The sequence below is a fragment of the Pseudopipra pipra genome, chromosome 4 (genome assembly GCF_036250125.1).
Source record: "Pseudopipra pipra isolate bDixPip1 chromosome 4, bDixPip1.hap1, whole genome shotgun sequence".
NCBI classification, from domain to species: domain Eukaryota; kingdom Metazoa; phylum Chordata; class Aves; order Passeriformes; family Pipridae; genus Pseudopipra; species Pseudopipra pipra.
This window is the reverse complement of record NC_087552.1, coordinates 20,925,001-20,949,726: the sequence shown is the minus strand read 5'-3', so window position 1 is coordinate 20,949,726 and position 24,726 is coordinate 20,925,001. Positions and strand designations below refer to the sequence as shown.

General features: G+C 39.4%; 1 protein-coding gene across 3 annotated transcripts in view; it reads left to right on the top strand.

Moving 5' to 3' along the window:
• Window positions 1-4,981, top strand: part of SNCA (synuclein alpha) — a 62,266-nt gene extending 57,285 nt beyond the window's left edge. For all 3 annotated transcript variants that reach the window (XM_064651911.1, XM_064651912.1, XM_064651913.1), the window contains 2 exons: window positions 3,259-3,348; window positions 4,350-4,981. In XM_064651911.1, coding sequence (XP_064507981.1) covers window positions 3,259-3,348; window positions 4,350-4,382 — 123 coding nt within the window. In that variant the 3' untranslated portion in view covers window positions 4,383-4,981. The remainder of the gene's footprint in view (window positions 1-3,258; window positions 3,349-4,349) is intronic.
• The last annotated feature ends 19,745 nt before the right edge of the window (window positions 4,982-24,726 follow it).

The following is a 24,726-nucleotide window of genomic DNA, read 5'->3' as shown; positions in this document are numbered from 1 at the left end:
AGAGAAAAATGTGTCTTTCATACTAAGACAAGAATTGGTCTGTTGGGTGGTTTTCCTCTTCCATAACTGAGTTAGGATATGGAATTATTGATCATGAGAACATAAAATTGCATTTCTTTGTTTTAAAGGAGGTAAATTATGATATAAGATGTACCTTAGATGGCTCTCTGTTACTGTGGGTGTTTGTTTGCTTTTGTGATATCCTGAAATTAAAAAAATGGTACTTCAGAAGTAGAGAGCACCACCATTAAAAATTATGTGGTCACCTGTGCTCTACATTTAAATGTAATAGATGTGACCTTGAGTAATATCATCCTCATCTGAACTGCAGTGACATCAACATGGATGAGGGTGTTTATGTTACTATTTGCAGCTGGACAAAGGTGATAAACCTATCCCAGGCAAAGAGTTCCCTTGGTGGTTTGGTACAGCTTTTAATTTGCTTCATTTGAAAAAATAATGGTGGTGTGATTGATGTTGTATTTTTCTAGTGCTGCTGATTGTTTTATTTGAAGCTGTAGAGGAATCTCCATCCTGAACTTGCTGAAGGAACTTGGGAAGATGATAAGTTCAGTCTTTTAGGCATTGTGTCTTTGTAATCCTGATGGACAGTCCAGATCCATGGCAGAGGTTCCTAACAGACAGCAAACAAACTTTGAAGCTCTTATTTGAAATTCGACTGGCAAGTCTCTTTCTTTGTCGTTACTAATGGTCCTGGCAGTTTCACTTGCCATCTGTTTTCCTGCTACAGATAACATTAAGCTGCATACTTTCTTTCTTTCTTGTGAAACCCCAACTGTTCTTGTGCACATTTTTACTGGATTGTAAGCTGTTCCTTAATGATTGGGAGAAGCAGAAATTAAATTATATTTTGGATTAAACAGGAGAGTAGGAGGCTGGAGGTTTAGTTCCTTAGAGCTGATACGTTAGATCAAGTGCACAGTAACGGCTTTAAAATTTGCATCATGCACACTATTTGACTATTTCAGTCATAGCTGGTAGGGATTGATGCTACTTCTCATAAGAGTAAATAGGCATAAATACCCTTAAAAAATTTATTTAGAAGCTAGGTTAAATAAAAATGAAGATCAGGTCATCTGAGGAGCTCAAGTGTTTTGATAAGCTGAGGCAGAACTGTAATTGGGCCTAGTTTTTCTGATAATTTCATACTTGAAAAATTACCTTTCATTTTCACCTTCAAAAATTACCTTTTACTTGAAAAATTATCTTTCAATTACCTTTTGAAAACCCCAAATTATTGGCAGTTCTGGGAGACAAAGGTACCTATTAGATACCTAAATAAAGGTATTTGCAAACTTATTTGTTGGCGTCCCTTGGCTCTTTGGAATTTGTGTTACCTATACCATAGAGCAATGCAGGATGTTGACTCAGAGCAGGCACACCCATGGAGAGTACTTGCCAGAATAGTTATTAGGTATTGACTCCACATGTACTGTAGTGTTTACCTCTAAAGGAAAAAACTTATCTGGCTCCACTGAGAAGCAATGGGACCAGATATCTTCATATTTGACCTTCTAAAGTCTGAAATAAGAGCTAGAGAGAAGAATCCATGTTATGGAAATAAATTCTGCACATCATAGACTTTGATGATAAGGGTAAAAAATACATGTACCCACATATGCATCAGAAAAGGTGACATCCAAGGAAGAACAGGATTACTATCTGGCAGATAAAGTCACAATCTGGGGAGGTGCAGAAAATGAGGAACAGAGCATTATAACTATGGTCACCTGGTTAAACCACAGAGGGAGCCAATACATGGCAAATGGTGAACTTGTGTATTATACTTTATTTTGTGTTAAACTTGCAGAGGTGAGTTTCAGGTTTAGCTTCTCTTACCCTCATTTTGTCTGTATCCTAAATTTAATTTAGCACCGCTATCCTTTAAATTGTAGACTTTGAAGAATTACCTCATTAGTCTGGTTTGTGACTTACTTAATTTTGTATTTCTGTCTACTCTACCAGCCTGCAGGTGGTTTTTTTAAGTGAATTTCTTCCTGAGTGTCTGTGATTGTGTTTTAGTGCATTTCTGTCTAGACCGACAGCTGGTATAAATCAGCATGATCACAATAGTTCCACTGAGATACTCTGCCTGTTTTCATATCAATTTTCTTACAGTTCAGGATGAACTCCAGCAGTTTTTGCTCTGCCAGAACTCATGTTTCTTCTCTGTGAACTTCTGTAGTAACAGCTACAACTGAAATGTGGGTTTTTTTCCTTTGTGCTTGTTTCAGATGGTAAATAGTATCTATAGTTCTAGGACAATAATAAGTTTGGTTTAATAATCTTACTCAGCAAATTATTCCTTACACCATTGCAATCCCATTAATTCTAAGAGGCTCTTATTAAAATTGCTTTATAAAATAGAAGTGCTTCTGTAATAAAGAAAAAAAATGAAAGAAGCTGAGTGACAGGTATTATATTATACCATGTATCATATACTAATAGTGCATAGAATAACATGCTGGTTGACATAGGAAAGAATGTAGAGGTATGACCCTTAGAGGAAAAAAGCATTTCCCAGTACAATTGGATTCTAAAAGTGAAGAAAAAAACCAGCATGCAGTAATCTAAGTCATAATAGCTTTCCCTTTTTTGGCCACTTTGCAATATATTTTGAAGCCAAAACATTAAAATAAATATTTATGAGGGTGTGGATATGTCTATAATATTAAAAAATAGATAATTGAATTATGATTTCATTTGTGTGTCTTGGTACTATCCAATTCTGGCCTGCAGGCACTTTTATGTACCTGTGACTGTATTGCCCCAAGCAGTTAAACAGGAATTAACGTGATAACTTAATGTGATGCTTAAACAGTTTGCATAGGACTTTGTTTCCCAGGTCAGTTTCTTAAGACCCAAAAATCTTGTTTTGGTTTGCTTCCTGTCTTGACCAAGGCATTTTCTGTGGGATTAAAATATTTTCCAAAGGTATTCAGCAAGTTGATAGTGGTACTGTTCTTTTGTTAGGATTGACTTCATGATCTGTCCATGGCAAGAGAGAAATGGAATCTCAGCTATTCAAAGAGATGATAGTAGTCGTTCCCACAGATTCCCCTGTGGAACATGGAGAAGTTCCCTCTGGAACTAATGTCCTCTAGCTCTTCACAACCCCTGGCAATCTGACAACCAAAGGACAGGCCAAGAAATCTGAGAGGGAGGAAATAACGCGCTTTGGCCTAGGTGGGGAAGCAAGCAGTTACTGTCACTTTTCTTTCCCTATTTTAAATGTAGAATGAAGAAGGTTTCCTACAGGAGGGAATGGTGAATAATTCAGATGTTCCTGTGGATCCTGAGAACGAGGCTTACGAAATGCCTCCAGAGGTAAATCTGTTGTGGTGTTTGCAGCGAATGCATGTAAGAGAAGGGCACGGGAGGAGGCTGCATGCGTGAGTTACAAGAGCCCAGCACACACTGATGCTGTGAGCTGCAAGGGCACAGCAGAACTGTGGTCTCTTTGGCCAAGGTCTGCCAGAGGTGTAGTGCTGGGAATCAGAAAATTAATTGCTATTTTTGTTATTAAGGGAGTTAAATGGGAAAATACTGTGCGTGTTTCAAAACACTTGATCCTGGGTTTCTGACTAATGCACAGTAACCTTGTATCTTTTTCGTATGTTTAAAAGCAAATGCAGGACAAACTGCATCTTGATAGATTGTTTTAATAGCTTGGCCACTTACCAGTCCATCATGCTTTGTAAAACACGATCTTAAGTTAATGCAATTATGGGAGTAAATTATTTTGTTGGTTTTTATGAACCAGCTATCTAAAATATTACTACAATATCTGGCATGATGCATGAGTAGTTGGAGTAGCAGTTTTATGGTAGCGCAGATAATTAGACTGAAAATGAGAGGTATAAAAAATTTAGGCCATGATCCAGTAAAAGACTTAAAGGCACATTTGAGCATAACATCTTGAATATCAGTGAAATTTTGGATACTGCTAATGCGTCTATAGTTAAAGACTCCTTTAAATGATTGAGCGACTTGTATGAGAGTCCGCAGCACCTGGTGTGCTGCTCAACCCGGAGGTTGTTCTCCTCCATCTGCAAGTGAATTTTCAGGGTGGCCTCATGAGTTCCTGGCAATATCAGCTGAATTACGTGTTAGTCATTGTAAAAGTGAGAATTAGTTCTCTTCTAAGTACCATATCTTGTAAGGTACAGGATCTGGAAAATGTGACAAAATACAAATAAATGTCAAGATCCTGATCAAATGAGAATCCATACTATTTTGGCATTGAATCCACCAGGACTAGAATAAACAGTGAAAGTAGGATGTATTTATCTAAAATATTAGCAGTGTATTTCCGCTCTCCCCATTAGGAAGAGTATCAAGACTATGAACCTGAAGCATGAGAGTCCTTTTCTTCCTTTTATCACCTGAGATCTACTAACTACTAAAGACGTCCCATCCTGTACAAGTGCTGAGTTCCAATGTGCCCAGTCGTAAAATTTTTTTACAGTTTTTACGGTGTATTTTGAAGTCTTCCATCAGCAATGATTGGAGTATCTGTGACCGCATCCACCTTGTTTCAGCATTTCCCTCCTGCTGAAATGAAACCGGTTGGCAGGGTCATTGTTGTGCTGTGGATATTGTGGCTTCAAGTTTAAAAGTTAAAAAAGAAAATCTTAAGTAAAAACACCTAAGTGTCTAATGCTTATTTCTAATTCTGTACATGTTTTGTTGATAGGCTGTCAGTAATTTGATATTGTTTATGATACAGTTTTTATTTGTTTCCTATGACTATTCTTTCTGTGCAGAGATGACTTATTGTGAGAGCTTTATATATATGTGTATGTATTATACATATAAAAAAAAGTAATTGAGCATGAACTATGCACCTATAAATATTAGCTGTTGAAATTTTATTGTTTTGTGATGTGTTTTATTAACTTGTGTCTGTAAATAATGGTGTTCAACTGAAGCAAATAAAACATAACCCATTAAAAACAAATTTCTAAATTAGTGATGATTCCTAACACCACCTTTCTATTCCAAAAGGCCCTGTTAAAGCCTTCAGACTTGTTGCTTCTTGTAAAGGAACTGGAGGAATAAAACCAGCAAATGGCAGCCCAGTCTGTGCCTAAAAAAACCATGGTGAAGAATGAGAGCATCAGGGCTGCTACCTCAGCTGGAGTAAATTGTTGACCAAATAGATTAACTTGTAAGGCTAATAAACTTTCTGTTGTAAGGACAACCTGAAAGTGAATGAAGTCATTAATAACAGGCTGCAGCAGATTATCAGGAAATCATGAGGCCTTTGAAGAATTACTGTTTCGAGGTTGTTAAAGTGCTGGGGTATACAGTGATGGATTAGTTGCAGTGAATTTGTCTTGTATAAAGTTCCAGTTAGAAAAAGTGCAGTCTACTGTCTGTTTTTAGAAAGATTAATTTTCAGTTATTATGTTGCCTGGGCATTTTTCCATATAGAAAAAAGATTTAAATGTGAGATGTTTTTACTTTTATCTTGTTTTATTATTTATTTTGGATCTAATGTTACCTCTAACCTGAAGTAGTTTTGTATTTAAGGTTCACTAGTCTTGAGTGGTCTGGTTAACAGGTAAGTATCATTGTCTGGCTTTCTAAATGGGAAACTTAGGCACAACCACATAGTGCATATCCCTGGTATTGCACAAAAAGAGGACCAAAGCCCTGGAGGCTGAACTCTCCAACTTGTTCTTGAATTGAGTTCCTTTCTGGCTTTCTGCAACCTCCCTGGTATTAGCATGCCCAATGTGGAACAGATCTTTCCAAGTATGAACCCATCCCAGCTGTATACAGTGAGAGTTGATGGTGTAATAAATATAAATAAAATACTGTGAACTAAAATCACATGGACACACTGGTTTCTCTATGCTTAGAAAACCAGTGCTTCAATTTCCTATGTCACCCCCCAGTCCCAACCCTGTATTTCTAAGGAATTTCATTTATTTCAGAAGAATTTCTGTATCTTTTTCAAAGCAATTAAAATTCCCTTTAATTGTTTCAAACAACTTGCAGGCATTTTCATCAATAGTTTAGTTGCTTAATGGAGCCCAAAGTCCTGTGATCTTTAGCAAAAATCTTCCATGATAGCCTGCAACAACCCACTAACAGTTTGCAGTCTCCTTCAGAGGTGGTGCATCAAAAGAATTTCTTGACTTGGATGCCTCTACTGTTAAAAATCAATGCCTCAGTGACAAATCTATTGATTGTATCCCTGGAAAGTCAGGATAGAACACAATGTAAGATACTGCTTTTATAATTATTAATGTTGTTTTAGGATCTTTCTATTCTAGGAGAAGGATTTGGGAAGAAAAGCCCAGTGCTGTAGTGTGATTTTTTCCCCAGCATGGCAGCAGGGACTCATCCACTAAAAGCAACAACTGAGACCAGTCTCATGCTTAATACTTCAGAAAATAGCTCTGGAAATAGTAGCCTAAGTAGAATATGTATTTCTGTTGTTCATCTTCTCTTCCACAGCCCTCTAGGTCTTAATTGCTCTATTCTTTGTTAGGGGATCAAATTAAACTGGTTGTTCACATGTTGCAAATAAGTCATGCACTTCTTAAATAAGCTATGGGGAGCAGTATGCCATAAAGAACAGCAACAAGAATAAATCTGCTCCTGAGACTGGTCCATTGTCTGAAAATTTAAGAGTTAATTAATTTCTTTCGTTGGTTAACATCAGATCATTTAGAGTTTTTAGGTAATTTAAAATGTACTATAAGTGATCAGTTTAGTTAGTTCTTGTGCCTCTTGCAAACGTGCCCTCAGATGGCCCCAAAAGTCCATGGGACCCCTGGTTACTATGGCAGCACAGTGTGATGCATTGTTCTGGTAACATGCTGCATTTTAATTAGATTCCTGTAAGGGCTGTCAGACCATCCTTTCCAGGTAAACTAAGTGCCATTTTGTCTTGCTTTCTGCAGTGATATTGTCTTACTTTTTGAGATGAATACTGACGTGTGGATTGCAAATGTCAGAACTGTGTCGGCTGCTAAAGCTGAACTAAATAGATACTGCTGCATTCGGATTTTTTAAAGTGTCTACTCTGGGAATTAGAAAATGTTTAGATAAAATTTGTTTAAACAATGTCTGCCAGAGAGGAATATAACTTGGAGCTCTTTTTTTCTTAAGAACTTGGATTTTAACTTAAATCAAAAGCAGTCTTCTATTCTTATATAAATAGCTAATAATGAGCCTCAGCATATCCTAGTACTCCAGGGGAAAAACACATGTGGCTTTTTTGTTCCAGTTTGACAACTTTAATTGGTCTTATAATGGTTCCTAATTAAACACCTTGTAATAATATTTTTATTACTGTAAATCATAGTGTTAATACTTGTGTTACATGCATACATACATATAATGACTTTCAAGTAATTTCGTTTCCGTGCCAAGACTTTCCTTCATTCCCTCAAGACAGCTGTAGACAAGTTAAGGTAAATTGCAATGTCATAAGCTCAAAGAAAAGTAACATGCCTGCATCTCTTCAGGAAGCACTGATTTTATTCATCCTGGCTTTCATAGCTTGGGCAGCCCAGACTCAGGGATTCTCATATATGAAGAATCAAACATGGACAGTGGATCCATTAGCTGCAGCAAACTCAGAGTAGAGACTTCTGCCTCCAAGAGCTGTGAGACTGGAAGATTCAGGGCTGTCCATTTAATGACTGAAATTATTCCAGGAACACAACAGAAGACAGGTACAGAATGGCTTCCTACACATATTCATAAAATCTTACTATACCAAGCATACATATATATATATATATTTGGTGTATATATATATATATATATATATACCAAATAGAACTTCTTAATTGCCTCTAAGATTTGATGCAAAGTTTACTGAAATCTGTGGAAAGATTCCTGCTGGCTTCAGATGGGTGTTTTAGGACACCTATAGCTCCAGTATACATTAGATCTTCTCATAAAAAATTCCATGTGACAATCTGTACTGATGTGATGAGTTTCCAGTTCTTTTCTTTATCCTTTTTAGGGATAAAATAACTGCTGAAATCCTGGATTCTAGAGTTTCCTAAGGCACTGGCTGTACAGTACTTAAATCAGATAGGTGGTATGCAATGGGGGTGATGCTTCAGGGCTCTGAGCCCTAACTTGATGAAAATAAAGAGAGGTGTTTTTGTTGACTTACATGGATTTGGATGATTCCTAGTGCCTCTCTTAAGTCTGAACAGAACTAAGACAGCAGAGATCAGGTGATCAAAGGTAATTTACAGAATATCTAAGAGTAGCAAAAGTAGCAGAAAAACAAAGATATCATAATAGTCCCACAGATAAGTCTTTACCAGACTTTTGCAGCATAGCTGTGGTCTTATATACTGGCAGAATACCATACCTCAAATGTTGGGTTTGAATAGAGTGGTTGCCCCTAGGTGTTGCAACCTTAGAGGTAATTACTCCTTCAGGTAACAGATATTTATTCATATATTAATCCAAAGTAACTCTTTGTGTTCTGCTCTGAAATACCTTATGAGGTAAGTGGGAAAAGACAGATGGTTCCCTGACACTGGTTTTGGGTTCCAGTGACTTTAACTAAATTATCTGATACTTTTTTGCCCCTAGCTTGAGGCTGTTAATATTACTGGGAAAGACTCTAATAATGAGCTTCACAACGTATCATTGTTCTGCTTGGATATACGGAGGTCTGAAATAATAGCATCACTTTTCACATAAGCAGACCTGCCCTTGAGTTAAGGTAACCAAAAGCAAAGGAGATCTTAGCCTTTAGTGTCTCCGTGATGCATTTTTAATGGAAAATATTATCTGTTTAAATGCAGACATAAATAACTTTTCTCCAGCCTGCCTGACATTTAATGTGTAACTCAGAAGGTTCCTCTGATACAAAAAAGACTGGCAGATGGAGAAACAGCAGGTGGAACCTCAGATGAGACAGCCAGGAGGTAGCAAACTAGGTCAGATGAGATTTCTTCCATGTTGGAATCAATGCTTTCACAAATGCTTCCTCCAGTGGATGAATAAAAGTGGGGTTTTGGCATTTTCCATTAATATTCACATCTCTGAACAGGTCAGACTCTATCAGCAACTGATACATCTATGGGCCATATTTCTGTGGGAAAGGCAGAAACGTCTGAGATTACAAGGTGCTTTTTCCAGCATAGGAGAACAAGAGGCCAAAGCACGTATGAATTTCTGATGATTAACTTGAGATTTAACAAGGAGAATGTTTTTAGGAAAAGGCAACTGCTGGGATACCTCAACTTCTTTCCTTTTTCTTTCTGCTCACCCCTCTCACATTTATTTCTTTCTCTCCACTGATCTGCTAAATTCTCAGAGGGTTAGCTCTTACCCTGTACCCACTGCTACGAGTGTCCATTTCATTGCAAAATTTTACTCTAGATATGTCTAGTACATTGTGATGAGGCTGCAAGCACGCCTGGAGAGCTGGGGTTTTTAGTCTTTGATCTTCCCTCTGAAAAAAGGAAGACGGCTCATCTCCTCCTTGGTGTGCTCTGTCACTGCAGCCAAGGCATTGCCCCTGAAGTGGAGAGGCACAGTGCCTGTTCAAGGAGCACCGAGGAAGAGGTTGGAGAAGCAAAACAGACATGAGAGCCATGCTGAGAATTGGCTGGCATTCATCCTGCCTCCCTCCCCTGGGCACTGCTTCTGGTGTCAGAGGCTAATGATAGAAAATAGCCCATGGCTTTACAATTCTGCCAGGGACTGGCACCTCGAGGAGCCAGGTAAATTCAGGGACTCTCCATGAGGCAGAATTCCTGTGCTGTTTGAGGAGAATTGGCTTTTATCTTGAATTCCCTTTTCTATTTTTCTGCCACCAGAAGTCCTCTATACCAAGAAAATAAAAGCAATTGACCAAGTAGTGTACTAGATTAATAAGTAAAGAACTAAGTATGAAAGCTGATTTTATCAGTCTCCTGTATAGAAGAGGGAACTGCACAATGCCCTTGGGACTGTATCCTCTGCTGTTTGTTCAGGTGTTTTATTCATGTGAATTTCAGTTGCACAATTTCGTGAAGCCTTGCAAAAATAGCAAAGACAGTCATCTAATGTTAGCACTTGATAGGATAGCATCCTGCTGAATTGGTTGCATTGCCTACTTATCAACCCCAAAAAAATCTCAAAAGGAGCAGCCTTAGCAAAAGGACATAACAGTGCTGTTGAGTAAAGGAGGAAAACATGTTAATGGTGAAAATGTAAAGGGTAGTAATTTACAAATGATACATAATAAGGCCAAAAAGATATTAAATCTGTGATCTCAAACCACTAAGTGGCAACTTTCCTTGGCAAAGAAAGGTGACAGCATCTCCCACAAAACACTTGAAACAAAATTCCTCCTATTTATTCAGCCCCCTCATTCTGAAATTGAGTTTCCAGATCTGTCCCAGATTTGCAGCTAGAGAGTGATATATTTCATTTGAATAATTGCATGTTCTTAGATGTGAAATAAATGGACTTCTGAAAGCCTTCAATTTTCAATCTCAGTTTTATGAAACCTCAACAAATTCAAATACAATGATAATTTCAGTCTGTTGTAGTCTGTGCAAAGTAGGCAGTTGCAGTGCACTAAAGTGACAGCTCTCCTCTACTAACTTATTTCAGGTGAGTTTTTCCTGCTTTAATTGTTCAGAATGTATGGGCATTGTCATTAAGTACCATAAAGTGATACTATTTTAATAATTGTCTTTGGAGGTAAGGAGGATTATCCTAAATTCAAGGAATCCATTTTTAAGGCACTTAATATAAATACTAGGTAACATATTTGAAGCTGCCAAATTCAAGCCTTACAACTAACTGGCCAAATCTGCAGTAGCGGAGTTTTGCAGGTGTAACCCCATAAAACTCTACAAATCCATATGTGGCTTATCTTACCTACAGTGCAGGACATTATTTGGTCCCTTACAGCAAAATACACTGTATAATAAAGATGCAGTGTTGCTACTACACTTCTGGACTAGGTGTTCTTGATGATACAGCTACATCAGTCAAGAATCGTGTTTTTTCTCACCCATGTTGTGTTTATGCTCTTTTAGGGGCTGAAGCCCTTGTCACAGGCCAGTTCCACTTATTATCCACATGATAATAAAAGCACTCCACCCAGAAACCCTGGCATTTCCTAGTTACACAATGGATTTCTTGGCAAGCCTTCTGCTCCTAAGAACTGCATGGCTTTTCTGAACCCAACTGCCAGTGGAACATTGGCTCCTATGTGACCACAAACAAGTTCTTTATGTGAACTGTAGACCATCATGTAAACAATCGTGTTAAGTCAGGGTAGTCTGTCTCTCTCTCATAAGGAGATAAGCTGTGTTGCTTAAATAAAGGGAATTATCCTGAGCTTGACTATACAGCTGAATAGATGAATGTTGCCAAGAGCAGCTCTGCCCTGGAGCAGCTCTGTGACAAGGCAGCTCTGGGCTGGCTAATGCAAGTCAGTCTAGAAATGAGAGCAAAAGTGCTCCCTCGCTCAGGAGGGTGGGTAGCTCTGAAAGGTGAGAATTGATGGTGAAAGGAGTGCACTTTGGGGAGAAACAGCATTTAACATGTTGATAAATCACCCATCTGTTTTCTTTCTTTAATCAGTTTGTCTTGTCTTACCTGTTACAAGGTTGTTGGAGAAAAGGTCATTTTCTGTTCCATGACTGCTCAGTCCCTTGTACAACAGGACCTCAAATGTTACTGAAACTTAAGTGGAATATAAGGATAATACTGTTAACCTGGAGGTTGGTTATACAGAGTGAGGTGTGTTGCCTCTGGAGACCCTTTGGAAATCCGCAGGAGAATGGTATGGGTGGTGTGGGAGTGGAGTTCAGCTCTCAACCACCATGGGCTACTTCAGCTCTTTGTAAACTATTGACTGAGTTCCTGCCAGGCTTCTCATTACACAAAACACAAGTGCTGTCGTGGAAAAAAAAGTTTGAGTTTACTCAACAGCAAAGAATTTTGGCGCTGCTTAAAATTCTGTGCCTGTGCCTTGCCAGCTCTGCCTCCAGGTTAGTGCCTGAACCAGCTCCACCTCCACCTGGCTGACCGGGATGTAATTTCCAGAGAAGATGCTATCTTAAAAGTGAGATTTACTTTATCTCATCACAGAAACTCAAAATGGAAGGAAAGAAAGAAAAGTGTGTGCCTTCACTGTTTCAAAAAGCAGATACTTTCTAGAGGTAAGTGGGAATTGCTTTACGATTTCTTCAATACCTGCAGAAGCAGTGCAGCCAGTGTAGGGCTGTGTCTTCTGCTTTTTGTGTCTGTGATGGGCATGAAGGGTTATGATTAGAAAATTAAATCAGTGGGCAAGTTCAGATCCCACAACACTGCAGCATAGCAAGGGCTGTAATGAAAGATATAGAGGCAGACTTTAATTCAAATTCCACTAATTGCTTATGGTGTTGTGGTACAAAAATCACTCCAGCTCAGTTTATGACCCCACTGTAAAACAGAAATAGCTGTGCTTGCAAAGTGCTTGCAAATCTGAGAGGTGTTATTACTGCTAATTCTGAAGCTACTTTGACTCCCTTTAATAATATGGATGCAATACAGCAGAAGAACATAAAGAACTGGAAATTAATTTGTAGCTAGTTGCCACAGCTTGATGTTGCTTTTCCTCTTCCTTCTTCTGTCAAACTTTTTATGTCTTTTACCAAGGCTGAATGGCTCTTGTGACTTTAGGAAACACAGGACGAGATCAAAACAGCTGAGCTGGAAGGTGTAAAAGAATGAGGTTGCAGGCTCCCCTGAGTCATGCAGGTATTTGTATTAAAATGACCAAGCCATACTGTTGATAGATGGCTGACTTTTAAAAAAAGAAAACATTACCATGAGGGGTTTTTTTACCCGTTTATGGTTCTACTGGTGGAAAAGAGCAACAGGAGGTTTTATCCTCCAACTTCTTAATTTAAATTGAAAGCAAAGAATGGGCTCAATGAGATGTAAAATGCAAGCAAGTCTTTAATTTTCTCATTAAATAAACTTAAACATGAATGTTCACATGGATATCGTTGATTTGCACGACATCAGTTTGCAGCTGAGGCACCTGAAGATTAATGTGTGTATATCTTCCCTGGCTGGGGTCATGCCACAGCCACATGCTGACCCCAAGACTGAGGTCCATCCTGCAATGACACCTGCACTAGAGGAGAACTATGACTTGCTCTGATCAGCTCTGAGTTTGTTGATTGGGGTACTGTGTGCCCAAGTGTTAGGAGTTGGAGTGCATCCTTCCTACATGTTTTTTTTCTTCAGGGTTCTTCACACACTGTTTCCAAAGCAACGTTGCCAAAGAATAGTTTGTTTTCTCCGTTAACTTTTGTCCTTGTCTTTCTGCTGATCTTACAGTGTTCAGTTACAAAGCCAAAGACGTGTTGACTGTCAGGTCATAACCTTGCATGTCTCTGATGCCCTGTGGATTCTCTTTAGAGACATAATGTACAGAAAATGCAGGGATAGTACAATTGGCCATGTGCTGATTTAAAAAAAATAATCTGCTTTTTCTTGTTTTTATTTTCCATTTATGCTGTTTCTAAACTAAATGATTATGAACATATCCATTTTTGTGTGCACATTGCTACATAGTAAGTAGGCAGCTTGGCCATCTGAAGGGAAATAGAGCAACAGAGATAGAGAATGGAAATGAGCATTGCAGTGGCTTCTCCACAGTTATCTTTCTGTATTGGTGATTCCAGTTATGTATCACAGTGTAGTGAGTTTGGATTTGCAGAGCCAAGAGGGAACCTTGGAATAAGTGGTCCAGGTGAGAACCAGGTGTGAGCAGGCTCTAGAGAAGCAAAATCCATTTTTAACTGTAGGGACAATTAAACAGCAGACCTCAGAGTCCAGATTTAATTAATTGCTCATTGCAGTACAAGTAGTTTATTTCGTGCTTGTCAGTCTGATTTTCGTTTTTCAGAAAGGGGACTGGAGTCACCTTGCTATTGCTTTTGAATCCAAATTTGCACAGTACTTTGCTATTCAAAAATCCAAAAATAAGTGATTTCCTCTTCCTGCTTCAGATTTCTGCCTTTGGGCTTCAGATTTCTGCCTCTCTCTTTGCTGATGCTTATCAGGTTTACCTTCAAAAGTAACTTGCTACGATTTTTGTGGGTACTCAAGGCTTTACCTATCACTTGAGAAAAGCTTGCTGAAGCACAGAGGGACCTATCGCTTTCCTATTGCCATTCACTTAGGTTCACACAGTGGTGTATTTCCAGTGCCATTTTTAATTATATTTGTTGTAAGAAAATCAGTATTTGTGACTGTCATGTACAGTTTGTTGGCCAGCTTGCTGGTATCATTTCTGTAGTTTTTTTGTGAGACTGTAAATTCTCTGGACAGGTCTGCAGCCTGTTTCAGATCTCACTTTCACAGTCATTACATAACCATGAAATCCCAGGTCCTTCAGTTGTTATTTGTTGTTGATGCTAGGAGGGCATCCTCAGGCCCTAGACATGATTGGGCCAGGAGCTTTAAAATACCAGACTGGAGAAACAAAGCTGACAAAGAATGTAAATGCATTGGCTTCTATTTACAAAGCTGAAAGGGAGATTAGTTTTTGGTGGCTTTTTAGAACATCTGGCATATCCCCAGTGCCATGCAAATAAACAACAATATTGCAGGGAAAGGCTGTGAAATACTTTTGTTTTAAATGCCAGCAGTCCCCTATTTGCCACAAATTACATCTGCCGGGGGGTGAGGAAGATTGTTTTTCAGAGTCAGTTGGAAAAAAACCTGGCTTGCAGACTGACTTGCTAGGGATTGAGTACTGACCCTCCAATGCATTTTCTGATGAAAAAGTGGGGAAACTGTAGAGTACTGTTGGTGGCCGAACATCAGGTGTCAGGATAAGCCAGCACTCACCATGCTCCTCCCTTCGTTAGGATGCCACCACAGGGTCATGGCCAAGCGTTTCCCTTCCTAAGCTGTAGGATCACACTTTACCTCTTTAACACGGGAACAAGGGTGCTCTGATGGGGATCTCTGCTGAAGGGGTGCGATTGGAAAACATCATCTCACCCCTGCACTGCAGACATCAAGCAGAGGTGCAAGGCAGACAGCACGGCGCAACTTCATTTTTTCCTGCTAAGTGAGATTTTGGCAAAATTCCCTCTGTCCTGTGAGGGATTTAAATTTGAATGGAATTCCTTAAGATTTTTCATGTTACTTTTGGCACTACATACTCTAGTAAGATCTTTTCAGTATTTCTACCTTGCAGTAAGAAACTGTCTTAAAACTGTGTGTTATTAGAGGGATAGCAGTATCTTAGTCCTGTCTTCCCCCTTCTGCCTCATCACCCCAGCAAATTCTGGTCTGTAGATTTATCATTCCTATTATTTTAGATTAATGATGCCCCCCAACTTCTGAGTGTAACCTTATTGTGGAGTATCTTGAAAACCACCATCATCTTTCAGGGCCCATGTCTGAATATACTTTAAAAACCCTACTAAGAATGTTATTCATATGGCATCATTTATATACTGTTTTTGAATTGATTCTTCTTAAAAAGGACTTAAAAAATCCCCACCAAACCCCTCTTATCTGATTTGTAGCACTAATATGCCTGGTTTTTCTTTTCTTAAACATGATTTGCCATTCAGGCCATCAGACAAGGAGCTGAGGAGCAGATAAATCTGTTTAGATCTGAGGTTTTTTGAACACGTGATTCACCAAATGATAGTATGCTGTTTATATTCCAGTTATTCTAGTGATTAAATGGTATCAAATTAATTCCAAGTCAGGCTCTCAGTGAGGCAAGGCAGTGCATATGAATCACAGTGCCTGCTCATCTCTGCCTTACTGGTGCTGCTTCTGCTTCCCTATTTCTTCTTCCTTTGCCACATGTGCATGTGCAGCCTGAAATGTCTTGTGCAGCTGAAGAGCTTGATGAAGCTTGGGGAGTTTCCAAGTCAGGGCTTTAAATCATGTGCTGGTGGACACACCGAACTACAAATATCAAGTTACAGACAGGTGCAACCTTTTGTCCGAGTATTTTTCCAGGAAGTCAGGGTTACTGTGCTAACACCTGAAATGCTTCACCTCTGTTTTTAAATAGCAGCTTTTTTGTGGACACTCTTAAAAATCAGACTTCACAAGTTTTTAGCTCTAGATGTGTCAGGACACAAGTCAGTGTAAGGGACATGATTAGTAAGATTTTCTTGGCTTGCCCTTTAATTTGGGAGGAAGTTCTTGTCTTTGCAGCCTGTCCGATGCTTATGTGCAGTCACGCCACAGAGGCTGCTCTTGACTTTTAAATTACTATTGATTAGAAATCGTGATCCTTTTGTCACTTGTAGTCTGTAACTCAGAGAGAAAACAGCATCTGCTAGAATGGAAGAAAACAGGCATGTTCTGTTTTAGCAGCTTTAAAACCAGTCATTTAACTTTGATATCTCAAATATATCTCATTTCGTATTAGTGAGTTCATATTTCTTCCATCAGCTCTGACTTTGAGCAAGCCTCTTCCCTGTCACACTCACCTTGGACTACCTCCATGGTCATTTTAAAGGAGACACAGGGTGTGTGCTTTTAGAGGGGGACGCATTTGATTTTGAATCTGAGTTTTTAATTTATTCTTTCAGCAAGTTAAAAACCCAGTGGCAAGTCCTAAGGAAAGTGTGGGGGTGAAGCCAGCTCTTTCTCCCCCAGTTTCTGGAAAAACTATAGAGATGCCCAGCAAGGGGCATCTCCCAGTCTGTCATTTTCACACCGAAAGTCTCCTTTTTTTTTTTTTATCTCTACTTGTGCACTCCCAGTTTCCCGTTTTACCCACCCTCGAGATCAAGGCAACCTCAGGAAACTCCAGTATTTGCTGATACTTCTCACTATTCAGCTGTAGCGTATAGGAATTGACTTTAGATTTTGCACCAACTGTCCAAAGGCTGGGAAAAAGGAGACATGCAGAGAGGATGGTGGTGAAGCTGAGTGAGGAGAACATAAATGCTGAAGAGAAAGAGCTGTTGTCAGGAGAAGGAGAACAGAGCTGCTTCCTTTCCTGCCCTTAGTTGCTGGCTGGTGTGCTTGTGTGCTTGAAAATCGGGATCTTCCATCTCAGAACAGACTGTCACTACCATGTTTAGACAAAGGAAAATAAGTGGCTGCTTGATGGCAATAAAATTGACGGAAGCAGGCTGGACTCAAGCTGATGCCCAGTGTAAAAAAGCGTACTGCAATTATGCCATGCCATTTGTTTCTAACACACCTGCTGCTGTTTGTTGTTTATTTGTTTAATATTCCTTTATTTGTACATTGCACCACCCTTCTCCATTCTTTGCCAAAATTCTATTGCTAATGATTAACTGCATGTGGCACTCCTGCAGTGAGGTGCTCAGTGCTGGGTTATATCGTGCAGTGCTATAGCAAAACAGCAACAGAGAAAATTCAAGCCTAGAAAAGCAATAATTTGTTACAGTAGAAACGAGCACAGAATGAGTCACACCACTGACAGATTGTGACATGCAACCAATCTATTAGAGGTTTGCTTTTCTGCAAGATTTTTCTCCCTCTCTCTGTTCCAGATGTGCTTTTCATAAAGGCTTCACAGAATGCACAGACAAATATTTCCTATCTTGGAACTTTCTGTCTATCTATCAAAGCTTTTTAAAAAAGACCCTAAACCTGGAAATTTGTAAATGTGTGAAGGGGTAGCAGGGCCTTTCTTCTGTCTTATGATGCTTTGACATTGTTAGTAGAGGATGAATGTTAACAGCAAGTATTTGGGACTGTAAAATATAGCCTGGAGGTGTACCTACCTGGTCTGTGAAAGGTTATTTGTGTTAGCCAAGTTTTTCCAGGAAGAGATGTATGTCATCATCAGTTTCCTTGGACTTTAGGGCATTTGCTCATTGCCAAGATATGAAAATTTAGATTAAGGCAGCACCTAGAGGTGCATCTTTGCTCCCTGATTCATACTGTAAGTACTAGGTCAATCATCCTTTACCTCTTAATGGTAAGCAGTCTTCCTAAAGAGCAGGATATTGAAACCTGCTAATGCTTTTCTTAGGACTGAAGGCTCTGTGATTTACTGTGGGGGTGACTGCGCACTGGAACAGATTGTCCACAGAGGTTGTGGAGTCTCAGTCTCTGGAAATATTCAGGAACTGTCTGGATGCCACCCTCTGCAATGTGCTCTAGGGAGCACTGCTCTAGCAGGGAAGTTGGGCCAGATGACCCCACTGGTGGTCCCTTCCAACCTTTCCCATTCTGAGATTCTGTGATTTAGAAGCCTTGATTATCTCCCTGTCCACAGAATAGTTCTTCTGTCTTCATAACAGCGCTGTGCAAACAGGCAAAAGGCAGGAATGCACTTGTAGAAACTGTGACAAAGTACTGCCTTCTCCATAGATGAATGGTGGGTATCTTACATGATTAGTCAGTCTTTTAAATCCAAAGTACAGCTATATTTTGCACTGTGGGCTGGGGGGAGGCTGAAGAATGAGACTGAACTCTTCATTACTAATCCTTATGTGCAAACAGTTTGTGAAGCTCAGAAGGAGTTGCTAAGAAAAGAGTATGAAATAATATTTGAATATTGACAGTGACAAGGGCTGCATAATCTTTGGACACTCCCTCAGCCCTGAGTTATTCCTTAAAGGAAAAGCAGCTCAAGAAAATGGTATATGTTCAATTCTGTCCGTATAGATGTAGACACAATATTGAGAAACTTAATCAAATCTTTGCAAGAGAGGAAGAATGGGTTCTGTTTAAGTTTGGTGTTCATCTACTTGCCCTAGTGCTTTGTCTGGAGGAGGCAGGCTTGAAGACTTTAATTAGAAATAATAGGTAAGATTACATACTTCTCAACTGTGCACCAGAATCGTAGTAAGTTGTGTTTCTCAGTGGGCAAATGCAGTGTATTTTTTTCCCTCAAGTGAGGGAACAGTGTAGCGACAGTGCTGGAGGTGGGACCTCCAGGAACTCGCTCATCAGTTTTATCATGAAGAAAGCAAGGAAAGGGGCAAAGATGAAGCCTGGTAAAGATCCTACAGAAAGTGGGTTTGAGGCATTTCTTTTCAGTGATATAAACAGTTACAAAAATGAGCACAATAGAAAAGATCAAGGATGTGACAGGATCTCTGAGAGCTCTTTCATCAGAAACTTGACTTAATGGCATTGATGGCTGGAAAGAAGGAGCTCCAAACATCTGCTGTACAGTGAGTTCAAAGAAGATGAGGAGGTGAAGAAGCAGCAGCAGAGGTGGGCCCTGGCATGAAGTCATAAGCAACACAGAGACAGAGCTGAAATACTTGCTTTTAAAGCTCCACCTTCCAAAAGGGCTCAGCTTTCTAATTAGGAAGCGGCATGTGGGACTTACTGCTTCCACAGAGCTGTTAATGGTATCTTGTGTTGTGTTTGTTTTTTTAAAAAAAATACTTATTGCAATTGCCAGCCTCACCTTACTGTCTCGAGAGGGAATTAAGGCAACACTCGCTCTGGCAGACACAGCTGGTGCTTCAGACAGGGCTCACAGGAAAGGAAGCTGTTTTGGCTTAAGCTGTTTCATCTGCAACCACTTTGCTTTCCAACAGAGACCTTGGGTGCACAGTATTTAAAACTTAGGTGCATTATTAATAATAACAGAGTATAAAAGAAGATGAAGCAATCTTTAAGTACACCCTGGTTATATGTTCCATGAAATGGGCCTTTGGCACACAGTCACCTCTCAGGAAGCTGCCTGCTCTTAAAGCACTGGCAGATTTCCGTGCACAGCGCAGTGGGGGTTTTTATATCAGCCTTAAAATGGGATATTTGGTATCCCGAAAGCAGTAGTTATATCTGCAGCCTGTGCTTTCAGCTGCCTTTCTGTCTTTCACTAGGAGGTGGCACAGTCTTGGGTGAGGTCACCTGCATCTCTCCTGCTGAAATGGTTTCTGGAGAGCTGGAGACACAGGTACAGTTCTGTCTGTCGCTGCCTACAAGGCCAGGGAATTGATTCAATCTGCCAGAACTTTGGATATGGTGCGGTATTTTTCCTGAAAAGTGTTTTTCAACTGCAGATAAAAACATGTAAGAATTGGAGGTTGAAAAATATTCCTAATGGGGAGGAAGAAAGGTGTAACTGTTGGTAGTTATTTGTATTTTGACTCTCAAAATAGCTTGATCTCTGCACCACATACAGGTATATCACTAGAGGGGAAGTTTTGAGGCGGGTAATGAGTTTTGGAGCTCGGGTAGTGGAAGAGCTGGAGAAGTGCAGTATGAGCAGAACACTGCTACATGGGCCAGGCAGTGTTTCCACTTAAAAGCACAAATAGGAAAGTATTAATAAAACTAAGATCAATTGATACATTCAATAAAAACAGTATCTACAAAACTGCAACTAATGCTTTTGCAAGGACTCAGAATATTTGGAAGTCCTTAGACTTTCCAGTCTAACTTGGAGAGAAACTGCTGGGAAAGAAGTGCCATACAGGGCACTGCTGCCATAATATTTCTGTAGTGACTAGATGGTACCAGAATGTTTCTAGCATTATATGAGCTGAGGTCAAGTTTCTTTGGTGCTCATCTGAATTAAAAAAAATTGTCACTTATTTCTAGTGCCAAAAGAAATGCAACTTTATTCCCCCATACATAGATATTCAGATGATAGTTCCTTTATTTTCCTGAAGGGAAGGTATCATAATGGTAAAGAGTTTTGGTTTTGTTTTTAATTATCTTTGTTTTCTCATTGCCTCCATAAAATTCATTATTTTTCCCCAGCTGTTTATGTCTCCCTTCTGAAGACACATGCTGTTTATGGGTGCACTATTGTTCTCCCCCTTAATACATTTTTAGCATTATTTCCAGTTTCAACTAACAAGTTCGTTTTTATCTCAAGCTGGAGAGTTGCAATAAAAATTTGCCATTTAATGCTTCACAATTGAAAATCTTCTGATAGAGCTTTTCATGTCTCAGGTCCAAACTGGGTTCCAGTTTGTTAAAAGAACTCAATTCTGGCTATTGCCTTGTCAATACAATACAGATTTCTTAGTGTTGTACCCAGTGCTTGACAATGTCTGGGCTGGAATTCAGTTTAGAAAAGGTGGAAACGAATGTCTTCTATCCTTTCAGGTCAGGTGTGCAGCCCTTTCACAATCTACTGGTCACTATATTACATTTCCAACTTGTGTGGCATCCTGAAAATATGGGAAACAAAGAACGATGTGATTAGCCCAACTATTGGAATGCTGCCTATTGAATATAAATGGTAAATTAGCTTTCCAGACAAAACCTCTCTGAAGTAGAGTCTGCTGCTCAAACCACTGGCATGATGCTCCTCTTTAACTCATGTAGTGCTCTGTCTTGTCACTGGTATTTCTTCTTTCTGGATCTGTTTTTCTCTAAAGTTGTTTTCTGAGAAAGAGATCTTAATCAGTTGAAATGTGTGGAATAGTAGTATCAGTCTTTTCCTTTCTTTTCATTTTAAAATATATATATTTTGCCTTCTTTTTTTTTAAATTAAGATTCAATCATTTAGCAGCAGTTTGTTCATGATGCTCAGCTTCAGTTATTTTGGAAATGCTTGAGTTTTTCTATGAAAAAAGTCTATTATGATTTTTAACCATCTCTTTGTGTTATATCAAGTTCCTTATATACTGATTTGATAGGTTAAAGGGGACTTAAATTACAATCTTCCCTCCACATACATAAATTGCACTTCTAGTTCTATTGAACAGAATTCATAAGTATTTATTTATTTTTTTTAAAATAGACATATTACATATAGAATGTCAAGTATCCATAGGCTTCAATTCTACTACTGTGTGAAATTATGGGAAATGTGTATGGCCTTAGGAGTAACACTTCAAAGAAAATGCAACAATCATTGCAATGCACGTGCTGCAGAACGATGCAATTATGGTGCTGAGAAAAAGGTGCATATTGCAATCTTCAAATATATGTCTATTAAATTAGATTAGTCGTAATACACTCATGGTCACTGCTGGTTAACTTATGAATCAGTGTATTCTCATTAACAACAATGATATTTTGTTCTGTGCCAATAATTGCTGCTAATGGGTATTTCCTTGTTTTGTCCTGGGTGAAAAATATTCCTAGTAAATGACCCTTAAATACTTAGAAAATTCAGAGCAATAAAATGAGAAACTCACTTGCCTACCACTCTTCTAATACAATGAAAATTTTCCAGAGGAGCCTACAGTGTTTAGATACCTGCCATACTTCGTACTGCAATTTGTTTATTTTACTCCAGGTAACTCTTCAATCTCCTTCTAGTGTTTTAGACACAACTCCAAGCCCAACATGAAGTGATGGAGTGTGCCTCTAAGGGAGCTTGCAGCAGTGCAAAGAACTGATTTTATTGATGATGGTGTTTTTAAACAGAAAATGACAAGTTGCTTTGAATAATCCATTTTTTCCCTACCTGCAGTGGAAACGTTTTCTATTTGTAAAATCTGTTATTTGTGCTCTGTAAACCTTTATTCTACTGAAAAATTTCCATAACCTCTGGGGTTTAAATTAATATTAATGTATTTCTGTGTACTGTCCTCGGGGAAAGAAAAGTACAAATTGTTACTGGGATGTGAATAGAGATGTATGTCATTCATTAGGCATCTGTTTTTAAAATCAAGCTGCTCACCTGGGGGCCTACACCTGGGGGCTCTTGACTGTGTGCACCAGGCTTCTACCTAGATCAAGACTGGGAGTTGGTGTATGGATACTGTTTATGTGTGCCTTTTCTTGCACTCTACTCTTCAAATCTCTGGATGACCAGCCTGCTCCTTTGGCCTGCTTGTGTCTGTGTCATCTGGGCAATCTAGAAAGAGTATATGTTTTGAATCCATTGCTTTGAGTGGGGGTTCTTGTGCCTCAGTGTGTGTTTCAAGGTGGGGGAATATCTTCACTGCTTGCTCATCCTGAAATGGGAATCCGCCCCAGAAATGTGTCTTCAGGCGATGATGGATGCAGTATTTCAAAAGGCAGTGTACTGCCTAGGATTTAGACAACAAAGATGTCTTTGTCCCTAAAGGTTGGTCTTTCCACCAGAAAAATGTCAGAATTATATTCTCAGTTATAATTTTGAGGGAAAATCAGCACAAGAACATATAAGCACAAAAAATAATTGCCCCAAACCACTAGAATCTTTTGTGTATGAAAAATTAATCACCCCTGCTGGGGAATAACTCCTGGTACATGTGAGGAAATTTCCAGTAGCTGTGAGAATAGAGTAGCAAAAACACAAACCAGCAGAGATCTCTTAGGTATGAACACAGCAGAAGGACTTCAGAGAAGGTGATCCCATGAGAAATTGTGGATGCCGGTTTCTGTCAGCAGATGAAAGCAAACCGTCTCAGGAGATGGAATGCTTTGTGGGGAAAGGAAAGCAAAAGTATTTCTGTCCCCTCTTACTCATACCCTTTCTGAACAAACGCTGTCATTTCCTGGGCCTCTCCATCACCCTTCTATTAAGTTTGTCCACAAATTTCGTTATTTTGCTCCTTCTCTGATCCACAGAGGTAGATGATCTATGACTACATTCAGTTACCCTGTCAACTCACATATCTCCAAAAGCCAGAATCAGCCTCAGAGTTTGGAAAGACTCAGAACCTGGGGGATCTGCCACCCTCCCTTAGGTGTAATAGAAATGCATAGGCAGACTTGGGCATGGGGATACACATTCTGGTTTGAAGCTACCAGATGGTAACATGGTGATGAAAGGAAATGCATAGATCATCTTGCTCTTCTACATAGATGCATCCCTGCCTTGGCTGGTGTATTAATTTTCAATGAAAAACAGCACCTTTTTTGTCTTTTGGCATTTAAATTGTTTATCTTTATGTAGTATAGTACAACTTTTATTTTCAAACCAGAAATGGAAGTGGCATTGTTTCTCTTAAGACAGCAAGCTTGTGCTTTTAAAAGACTTTAGATTAGTAACTCTGTTTATCCACCTTCTTTTTGCTTGCTTCATTTTTCTTCTTCCCATCCTTTTTGTAGGTATGCTTTTGGAAATGTCATTATTGGAGGCAAGGATCAGTGCAAATACTAATGTACTTATATTTCCTGATGCCTGCTCAAGCAAGGCTTTCTTCTTTTCTGTCTTTGAAGAAATCCTATTTATTTTAGTAATTAATTTTAGGCTCATTTCCTTTATGCCATTCCCAATTATTGGCTGCTGTTCAGGAGGGTGTATGTACGTGGCTTGAGGCCAGCTGTGCCCATCAGGGGCATATGCATGAAGGAACTCCACCCACCCATGTGGGTTCTCAACAGGGAAAGCAGGAATGAGCTATGGGAAGATCTAGAGAGCACATCTAATTATGGGGCTGTTCAGCACTAACTGTGCTGCCTGTCTGTGCTGCATCATGAAAGCCCTTGTTTGAAGGTTTCCTGTCCTGCCCTTCACTACTGCAGGCTGATGTTTTCTGCTGGATTACCTGCTTTGAAATGCAGCGTGGCCTCACCTCTCCGGAGCCCCGTGGAGATAGGCTGTGGGATGCATCCTATAAAGCAGGCAGCAAAACCCCAGCTGTGACTGTAAATGTCACAATAGGGGTTGGGAAAGATGTTAAACATCAGGCTTCAGGTCTTAAGCCAGTCTCTAGTTGCCTGGGATCAAGATGGGGTGACAAACATTTTTGCATCTTGCAATCTGGTCCTGGCCTTGCTGTGCTGAGATGGAAAGGTGGTCTCTGCACATCTGAGCAGCACAGAGCAATTTCCATAGCAACATGGTCAGCTTGTGTTTTAATTCTTAGTGTTAATGATGTTATTAATTGAAGAGTG